This window comes from Glycine soja, chromosome 13, assembly GCF_004193775.1.
Source record: "Glycine soja cultivar W05 chromosome 13, ASM419377v2, whole genome shotgun sequence".
NCBI lineage: Eukaryota > Viridiplantae > Streptophyta > Magnoliopsida > Fabales > Fabaceae > Glycine > Glycine soja.
The window spans coordinates 8,410,244-8,420,407 of record NC_041014.1 but is presented as its reverse complement, the minus strand read 5'-3'; the positions used below and the strand labels follow the sequence as shown (position 1 = coordinate 8,420,407).

Genomic DNA, 10,164 nt, shown 5'->3' with positions numbered 1-10,164 from the left:
TGCATGCTCATGGTTATCCATGGTCTTGATGATTGTTGTTAATCTTGACTGAGTTATCAAATTTTTACTGACTTCTTGTTTTAATATATTACAATACATGCAAAATTAAAATTGCAAAAGTCCATGGACATGCATAAAAGAAATGCTATTCCACTCGGACCAAGACATAACTTGACTTGTTGTCTAAAATTATCAATGTTGACACTTGGTTAAAGGGATTATACTTTGATAAAAATGATTAGACATGCATGTATAGCCATGATTATAGTGATGGTTTTGACGGCCACATTAAAACTTGAAAAGTAAGTAATCAAAAGTAAGCATAAGGAAAAACACTAAAATTATGAATGCTGACAGCTAATTAAATGCACTAAAATGATTAGACTTGCATTTATAACCATTATTATACCTATGCTTTGGCGCCATCGATAAGAAATATGATATCGAAAATGTTATGCATGGAAGAATTAGGATGTCAAGCTAAAGAGAAATTGCTTTTTTACTTGTCATATTAATTGTACATCATATTGAGACATATGATGAAAGATGGAGTAAATTCATCAAATGCTGTTAGAAAATTAATCAGATATGAATGCTGATTTAGTTGTGCTAGTGATCAATATTTCTTGATCATCATTTCTAATATTTTAATTTGTTTCCCGTGAATACTTTGTGCTCAGACAATTAAGGATGCACAACTTAAAATAAGATGAATTAATCAGATATGAATGTTGATTTAGTTGTGCTAGTGATCAATATTTCGTGGTAATTATTTCTAATATTTTAATTTGTTTCCCGTGAATACTTTCTGCTCAGACAATTAAAGATGCACACCTTAAAATCATATGCTTCAATGGCCCGTTAAAACTTTAATTGAATTTTAAGTTATCATGATTATGAAGAACATGTTTCCTGAACTTTCTGTCTGGCAATCTCTGATTTGTATTTTCAAATCTTACTTGTTCTATCTCTCAGGATATATTTAAATTCATAACATTTGCATAGCTCGATTTCTTCAAAGATGGCTTTATAGCCATTAATATAAGCATGGTCTGTCGATATTAATTTTAACAATTGAACAAATAAGGATTTTGAAATATAGTGAAATAGTTAAGGTGACATTGGATAAGCCACAGAACTAAAATGTCAAGATACTCGCATACAAAATAAGATTAAAATTTAAACAAAAGTTTTGATCATGGTTCAAAAGCAACACCACCACAACAGAAATAAGCTGGGAGCCAATGTACAATATACAAATACAAGGGGAAAAAATTGTTCAACATAACTTGGAAACAACCAAATGCACTAAATTCCGGCATGTTTCTTTAATTTGTTGGATGAAAGCTGCGCAGGTTAAATTTGAGAGGTCCCTGCTTCATCATCACAATCCTGAAATGTCTGCCGCTTGGTAGGCGTCAAGGCAAGTCCAAGCATGGAATCATGATCTGCTGTCACAGAGAGGGATTGCTGGATAAAACAAATGGCAATCAATAAGTTGAATGCTAAGTTGAAAGTCATGAAGTGTCAAAATGCAAGAATTGCAAGAAAGATCATATTAAAAAATGAGAGCAGTCATCAAAACTCACAGATTCATGTTGAGCAGAATGATTGAAATCAGAAACCGGGATATCCATTTTTGAAGATGTCTGAATAAGACATACATTGAAGATAACACAACCCATGGAAAACAAATAAATATGAATAGAATACATACTTTTCACAATAGTTGATGTCAAATAACTTGCATTGAACATTACCTCAGCATCAGCTAGCATATCCATCACAGCATTTATCATGCTCGAGTCAGCTGAACACTTCAAAACAGCAGAATTCCTGAACTTGGGTTGCACCTTTATCTTGAAAGCAAGTTCATGACCCAACAGCTTATCAAGTGCTTGGGGTGAAGCATTCAAATCAACATCACCATCTTTGTTCAAAGAGAATAATTGTATTACACAAACAAAAAATAACATATCAAACATAAACAGTTACGGTTGAATCCAAAAACAAACTTCAATTTTAAGCTTATTAACTGCATCAGCTGATTGGCCAATTAATTCACTGCATTCACGGTCCCAAAGCAGGAATTTTGTGCTTTCATTTCCTTGGTTGATCATCACCTCAAGCCTATACCTGCCACCATATGCACCAATAGTAAAAAAATGATGAAGGCATAAAAAATACACAACATTTTAAAAGATCACAATCACCTAAGCACAACTTCCTTATTGTATTTGCTGCATGCACATCTAAAGGGCGCCATCTCTGCATCCCTTTTTTTATGGCACTGAATGCAAGTTGTATAACACCATGAATGATTGTCCAGAACAATCCTAGTAATTGTGCCAACAGTGACAAACAATTTCTTGCATGAAACAACATACATATCAAATAAAAAAACTTCAGATAACGCACGACAAAGAATTAAAATCTATATAAGATCATTACTTCAGAGATGGTGTTAATGTCAACAATAGTCTTTGCCTCAGCCTTGCCAAAGAATGATTCTTTTGATGATAATTGGATAGAACCTAAAAGTTGTGTACTCCCTTCACCATGGGATTTAAAACCTGACTGGGCCTCAATGCCCAACTCTGCAAGCCTACAAACATACAATGAACAACAAAAATAAGACAAAAAATAATCAACATATATTACATAACGCATACAAAAAATACCGTTCATTGAATTCTTGAATCTCCATCACAGGCTGGTTAATAATTAACTTTGAAGCCTTGAAAGAATTGTTGATCGATGCGGGATAAGATCCTGAATCATTTAAAAAATATAACCATAACATGCAATAACATAAACAGAGAAATCAGTAAATTCAAGATGAGGATATACCCTGCGCTTCCTTGATCGTACAATGGCTTAATAGAACTATAATTGGGCCATCACCTTCATAATCATCTAAGAACTTCAAAAACTGCAAGCAATAATCATTCCACCAAGTGCAAGATAGAAATTGCTGGCTATCAGAAACAAATAGTTATGAGACAATCAGTTATTAATACTAATATAATCATAGCCACAACTTGACAAAGCATATCACATAAATTGTCACCAAGAATCGAACTTTACCTCAAGTCCTTTAATTTGAAGACTACCCTTCTACCTTTTCCTGAAACTTGCCGAAAGACAACCTCCTCCACAACACCAATAACATCTAAAGCAAGTAGGAAAATCAGGGAATGTTATTTAATTCCAAAAACAACAGAACTTTCAAAATAAACTCAATTGCAAAAATATAACTTAACATACCAACAAATAGTCCACGTTCAAACTGGCCAGCCACAACATCTGCAAATCCAGCAAACCTGTATTTTCTAAAAGGGATGTCCCCTAGAACACACTCCCTCACAACAGTAACCCCAATAAACACCAATTTAAATTGATGATCACACACTCTATACTGACCATTGTTTTTTATCACTTTAAAATTGTGCATGACATAAGTACAATTTTCTTTCAAGTCCATTTTTTTTTTACTTCAATTGGTCTTGTTTACAAACAGCGTGGATCTCATCACCCTGGATTGCATTAAGGTTACAACACAATGAACTGAACAATAAGTAATAAGTAATAAACCTACAAAAAAAAACACAGAATTGAAGCATACATCGGAGTCCACAAACACCATTTCAGCTTGCTCAGATTTGTTAGGTGTGCCAATAAACCATAGATCACTAATCCTCACACCGAGTTTAAGAGTTTCTTTTGAACCATCGATGCTTTTTATCTTGTCTGGAGAACATGCCATAATACTACAAAAAAACAACAAAACCACCATCAAAACAGAAACACGATAACCTAAGCAAAAATCCAAAATCTCGTTCAACACACAAAAATGAGAAGCTAACATGCATGTAAGAAAACACACATGAAAACAGCACCAGAACAGCAGAACTACCATGAACCCTAAACCAAACATGCAAACCAAACATCGTCCAACACAACAAAATGAAAAAATAACATGCATGCAACAAAACAAACATAAAAACAGCACAGAAACAAAAGCCAAAAACCCGAAAGGTAATATGCATGTAAGAAAAGAAAAGCCAGAAAACCATAAGCTAACATCGAACGTAACAAAACATACATCAAAACAGCATCAAACAGAACCCAAATTAAGCTGGTCTGTATCTGCGAAAATGAAAACCAAAAACACGCAAACTGAAGAATGAAATGCAAGAAACCACGTAAAGAAGCAAAGGCCAACACATGCACAACATGCAAAACAAAACGCGTGTAAATGCCACAATCAACAAAATTAAACACCTGTAAGCATCAGAAGAGTGGAAAATTAAGGACTAAAAGACCAAAAAACCAAGGAAATGGACAGCTGTCACAATCTTAAGCAAGGGTATTTCAGTAATTTTCAAAGGGTTCTCTTTTATAGATAGTATATAGATTTTTTTATCTCCTTTAATAGAAAATAATATAAAATATCATTGACAATTATATTTTTAAATTTAATTTATCAAACAAATAATTTATTTAAATATTTCTTTAATTATTTATAAATCCACACATCATTCGTGTCTATGTCTAATTATTATAAAAGTCAAACTTATCATACAAGTGATTTGTGATTGGATAATAATGTAAAAAACAAAAATTTACTAGCCTTTTTACTCTTTGTTCTTTCTTATGCACTTCGAAGTTATATGGCTTTTCAATCAGACAATCAGTTGATATATAAAAAGTTTTTATGCAAACTGAAATTTTTTATTAAGAAAATGTTAAGATAAGATACATTCCTTTCATAAAAAATACAAAGTGTGATAAATATTCTTCCCCTATGAAACTTAGCAGTACATTTAGATGCTACGGAACCTTATTAATAAAACTGTTATTACTATAGTCCAACAAGTAGCTATTGCACAACCTTCATCTCAAGGCAATAACTTTTAAATCAACTTCATACTTAGAATCCATCGTATGGTGAAGCAGGAGGCAGGGTTCCAGAGAGGAATGATGAGATCATGGTCAAAGATCGGGCTGGTTGCCAGCTTGGAACAAAATGTCCTGCTCCTCTTACTGTAACAAACGTCACTGCTTTGTATCCCACCACATATCCTCCAACCTGTGGTTTTTAGAAATTGGTCATGTTTCAAAAAATCTATATTAATTGGTCTAGAAGAAAAATTCAATAATTTATAATCTAAGAATAATCTATTTATTTGTATGACTTCATACATACTATTCATAAACCCGATCATCACGAAGCCGATCCTAGTGGATCGCAGTTCAATATTTCAATTCCTCAATTTCTCTTAACTAATGTATACTCACATCCACAACTCCATTGGGTTTAGTTTTTCAAATGAATAAGAAATCATCCATTATATTTTACGAAATAATTATTAGTTGCTCAAAATAATTAGTCAAATTTATGTAGCTATACTCTAAATAAATAGATTCTATTAAAAAAAATTATTGATATATGATGAGGGTCTAAATTTACTCTATGTAACAGTTAACACAAACATTTTCTTAATAGCTTTTGGTTATCAGTTTGAAACCCCTGTAAATCAAACAGTTCTGCAATCTCAGCAAGAGTTATTTGTTCTAACATTTGCAGTTCTAAGCACACACAGATGCATGCTGACCATTATGACCGTTTCGAGCGCTCAGAAAATGATAATTTATAGCAGTTTTAAAATTTTAATAACTTGATTAAAAGTAATTTACAAGATTAAGGATTCAATTATATATATATATATATATATATATATATATATTATTTTTAATTTGGGGATTCTCAAATGGTTTAGGAACTTAAAAACTAGTCTTGTCAAACAAGTTTTTTTTTTTTTTCAAAGAAGAAAATTTTCAAAAACAATAAACAAAACTAAAGGGCCTAAAAGATTGATTTCAGTACCTCATTTCCAGAATACCATGGATGCCAATCAACCTGAATAGGGAGCCTCAGGGTGTTGATTGAATATCTGGAAGATGTGACTGGGACCGTTGCATCTGTATCACCACTGTAAGAGAACACATAATCTAAATTTAGGAGTTGGGCTGGGATAAATAAATAAAAATGTTCAAACTCCTTATTCTACAAGTGTGAAAGAAAAAAGTTGAATTCAAAAACATGGTTATAGCCTTATGGGTAGTGGAACTTTGCTATTGCAATAAAATTTCCATGGAACTCGGAATAGTTAAGACATTCAGAAGAATAATGTAATGCATAACTAGTCAAAAATTTATCTGTATAGCGTGTAGATTCTTGTGGATTCTACCTGTTATAGCTTGTTTAGCACCTAACATAATTAAAATTAGCTTGCCTGTATATCCACAATTTAATGTGGCTAGCAATGAGATACTCAATGATGGGTAGGATGGTAGTTGGGCTGTCCTTCCAGTCAAAGCCGCTGTAAATTGTTGCCAAATATGTCATATGCTTGGTTAGCTTAGTATGAAAAAGCCAAACAGGCATTAAATAGCATTTTGCGATATCTTAGGTGTAGATTACCTGCAATGGGTCCAATTTGTGGGTTTTGCATGAAGAGCTTTTTGGACCTCTGGCCTATTTAGATAGGCTTCCACATAGTAGGCAGAACACGGGTCAAAATCATATACCTGAAATTAAGTGTCAGAGTCATAGGGTATTGGAAATCACTTGGAAAGTTCACAAATGAATGTAAGCAAAAATCAATTTTGAAGGTATTCAAACACACACTAGAAGTTGGTGTGAACTTCACATTAACTCTTCTATGCTGTGGCATGGTTTTTATTTCTTACTAAAAATGTGAATTAGTTTTATACATAGCATATCTTTAATAAGAATTCAAAATTACTGTAAATATTTAATCCAGCCAGTTCGAATGTAAGAGGTAACTTTTAAGCAGTGTTAAAAAAAAAAAAACAGAGAAGAAAGAACAAAAGAGAGAAATGGGGAAGAATCCAATGACACTTGATTGCCTTGATCAGCTCGTTTTGGTTCAAAATTGGTGTTACTATTGAAATAAATGAAGTTCATATGTTTGTGCAATTTTGGATTGTTTATATTTTTACAACCATGTGTCACTATCTACATAGAACGACGCTATGCATATCAAAATACATAAAGGAATACTTACAGAACCAGTAGATCCATTTTTCAGAGAAGAGTCATAACACAGTGGAGCATAGATGTTAGAGGAGTCTATGCTTCCTTTCTCAAGTATGGAACTTATTGTTGCATTAATACATGCTGCTGAAATATTTTCCGAAGTGAAGTCGCAATACTTCTTAATCAAATGATGTGTTTGATCTGAGTTCAAAGCATGAGTCCAAAAGTAATCAAATATCCCCTTGATAGTTGTAACATCATCAATCAAAGCATTCCCTATCTGAAATTTTCAGTACAAAAATCAAGAAGTTAGAAAGATGATCGTATGTGGAATGATGTCACATAAGCATTATTTGCAGTAGTAGTCTTTGAACATACAGCAATGCCTTTGAGGTTAATGCTTTGTTGACTGAATTTATTGTTCACCAAAATAGTGTATGCAAGCTGAGGCACATAATGGCCAGCATAGCTCTCTCCAGTTATGTAAAACTTGCGGGTTTTGTACTCTGGAAACCTCTCTAGCCAATTGATCAGGAAAACATAGGCATCTTTTGCAGTAGACTTATCTCCTGAACGATCATAGTCAGAGGTAGTGTTTGAGTAGGAAAAGCCCACTCCAGCAGGGGATTCCAAGAACAGCACATTTGCCACTGCATCATGCACCAACTATGTGTTAAGTATTCATGTCTCACTAGTGCATCCTAAAGGTAGAAATGTAGAAAACAAGTATAATAATGAAGACTGTGTCACCTTCATTCCAAGCATATTTGTTATGAAATAGTGTTTTGCCATCAGAGTTGACTCTAAAGGGTCCCAGCTCCTCAAATGCCCCATACCCCAATGAGGAACAACCTGGTCCTGCAAATTTCAAACATTATGTTGTCAGAATCAATCGATCAGGTTTCAACATTTTTATTTTTTGATTTACTATCTTTTTAATCTCTCAACATTTTAGGATTTTTGTTTTTAATTGCTGAATATTTTTTTTAATTGCGAATGTCCTTTAACTTTTTTTTCCATCTTTTTAGTCTCTTACGGGAACTAAAAGTAAGGACAGAAAAAAAAAATACAGTTTAGAGACTAAAATCCTGTGAGAAAAAAGTTTAGAACTAAAAATAGAAATCCTAAAAAATTAGGGACTAAAAAAATATTGTAAATCCTTTCGTTTTTTTTCTACATTCTAAGGGAAACAATATCATGTTATATTTTTGTATTGGGTAAATAATAATATATCCCTTCTTGATATCGTGTGTGTCTATTTAAAAAATTGACTGGATATGCATACAAAAATAGAAGAAAGACACGTAAGAATAGAAGTTATTACAGCATAAAGAAGTTTCTGAGGCTATTTTTACCTCCATTGAGCCACAATACTAAAGGTTTAGCTGAAGAGTTATGTGGAGACTCAACAAAATAATAGAAAAGTGATCTTCCAGTCTTTGGATCAACTGTGACATGGCCTGAATATTGGTCAAAGTTCACCCCATGTGGCTGGCCAGGCAGTGTGACAATCTTGTCAGCTTGCCTTAGTCCCTCTTGGGGCGCAACATAAGCAGCAGAATGCATTTTCAATGCATCTTCCTCTGCCCAAGAAAGGGTCACAGGAGGATTATGTGAGCTCCTAGATAGGATCAACTCATCAAGTTTATTAGCTTGACTTGCTTTGATATGGGGAAGAAAAATCAGCAGACTCAAAGTGAGTAAACAAGCGTAAAGAGAAAGCTTCTTCATATCTTGTTTTCAACTTGGTTTTGGAGAGTAATTTCATGAGGTGCTGCTAATTAATAGACGCTACCAGGTGGTATGGTCACTCACTAGACATTCTATGATGACTTCTTAGATGGTTCCAACAAGACGAACGACCTAAAGATCCAATCAAAATTTCGAAGAAATTTCAACTAAAAACTACATTTCTGTCACAGTCAATTACGGGTGAAATCAACAACAATAAAGTCAGGTTAGTTACATGAATCACAAAACCTCATTAATTCGGTGAGGATCGGTTGTTTGAAAAATCGATGTCATCATATGTACCACAACATTGATTTTCATAAATCAACATCTATTTTTAAAAAAATCAGTATTGTTTATTTTTGCATATTTTATTTTTGTTTTATTACTTATTATATGACATCGATTTTTCTAAAAAACCCAATGTCGTATATTGTATGTTAACATCAATTTTCAACATCGGTTAAAAATCAATGTTCAAAGTCGAAAAAAAAAATCCAATGTTAAAAACCTATTTTTTTAATAATGTCGATTCGAAATAAATTTGACTATCTTCATCCCCATCCTAGCTGGATAGGTTCAATTTTAAAAAAGGATGAATTTATATTTTTTTAACTCTTCTCCATTCTAGTTGGGTTTTACCATGATTCAATAAATCTACGAGGAGCCCGTAAATTTCTTTTATAATTTAAATTTGCATACATATTTTTAAAATAATAGTTTTTTATTTGTATTTAATTTATTTTTCTATTTTTTTCTCACGAAGAAAGTCTTCTAATTCGGTCACTATCATCTATCATTGAAAAAATATCATTTAATATTAAATCTTACATATTTTTTATTATTTGTATTAATATATGAACATTTAGTTTTGTTTCCTTTATAATTTATGTTTTTGTTTGTGTTTCTTAGTTGTTAAGAAACAAATATATATTTTTTTGAAAGAAAAAAATAAATATTTTAAATCTATTATTATAGATCATTTACATATTTATGTCTAAACAAGCAGAAGATTCATTTAATATCAACTTACAAAGATAATACACAAAAATATAACAAAAAAGTATAATAATACATTTTAATTACATGTCACATTTTAATTTAACAAAAAAATATGTGAAATAAAATAATAATTTTAATTTAATTATAAAAATAACAAAATATTATATGGCCATATAATTTTTTAAAAAAAATTGGACTCATTTTAGTTATGAGCTTTGTGTCCTCAAATAGTTGAAAACAGTTAAAAATAAAAGTTTAAGAAATATTATTAAGTTTAAAATCTCTCTTGATGATTTTCTCTAACTTCATTTTCAATCTTCCTCTTGAGCTTATATCCAAGCTAAAAATCATTTAATCTACTCTTC

The 10,164-nt window shown here is 32.0% G+C and overlaps 2 protein-coding genes across 8 annotated transcripts; both read right to left on the bottom strand.

Moving 5' to 3' along the window:
- Window positions 1-1,128: 1,128 nt before the first annotated feature.
- LOC114382462 (replication protein A 70 kDa DNA-binding subunit E-like) lies at window positions 1,129-3,508 on the bottom strand. 6 transcript variants are annotated; one of them, XM_028341892.1, is made up of 10 exons: window positions 3,268-3,508; window positions 3,088-3,172; window positions 2,851-2,978; window positions 2,682-2,772; window positions 2,452-2,605; window positions 2,214-2,368; window positions 2,015-2,136; window positions 1,761-1,930; window positions 1,590-1,649; window positions 1,129-1,470 (listed from the first exon to the last, which is right to left on the bottom strand). In XM_028341892.1, exons 1-10 carry the CDS (start codon window positions 3,482-3,484, stop codon window positions 1,357-1,359), a joined length of 1,296 nt encoding a protein of 431 aa, XP_028197693.1. In that variant the 5' UTR covers window positions 3,485-3,508; the 3' UTR covers window positions 1,129-1,356. The 6 variants fall into 6 exon arrangements, with proteins under 6 accessions (XP_028197693.1, XP_028197695.1, XP_028197694.1 ...); XM_028341894.1 differs by having other exon boundaries at window positions 2,036-2,136; XM_028341893.1 differs by having other exon boundaries at window positions 2,015-2,130.
- Window positions 3,509-3,636: 128 nt separating this feature from the next.
- On the bottom strand, window positions 3,637-8,830 carry LOC114382461 (serine carboxypeptidase-like 40). Of its 2 annotated transcripts, XM_028341891.1 has the most exons (9): window positions 8,422-8,830; window positions 7,817-7,924; window positions 7,445-7,716; window positions 7,095-7,346; window positions 6,488-6,594; window positions 6,300-6,386; window positions 5,891-5,996; window positions 4,934-5,092; window positions 3,637-3,770 (listed from the first exon to the last, which is right to left on the bottom strand). In XM_028341891.1, the coding sequence occupies exons 1-8, from the start codon at window positions 8,795-8,797 to the stop codon at window positions 4,934-4,936; spliced, it is 1,467 nt and encodes a 488-aa protein (XP_028197692.1). In that variant the 5' UTR covers window positions 8,798-8,830; the 3' UTR covers window positions 3,637-3,770. The 2 variants fall into 2 exon arrangements, with proteins under 2 accessions (XP_028197692.1, XP_028197691.1); XM_028341890.1 differs by lacking the exon at window positions 3,637-3,770 and having other exon boundaries at window positions 4,698-5,092; window positions 8,422-8,829.
- Window positions 8,831-10,164: the final 1,334 nt, after the last annotated feature.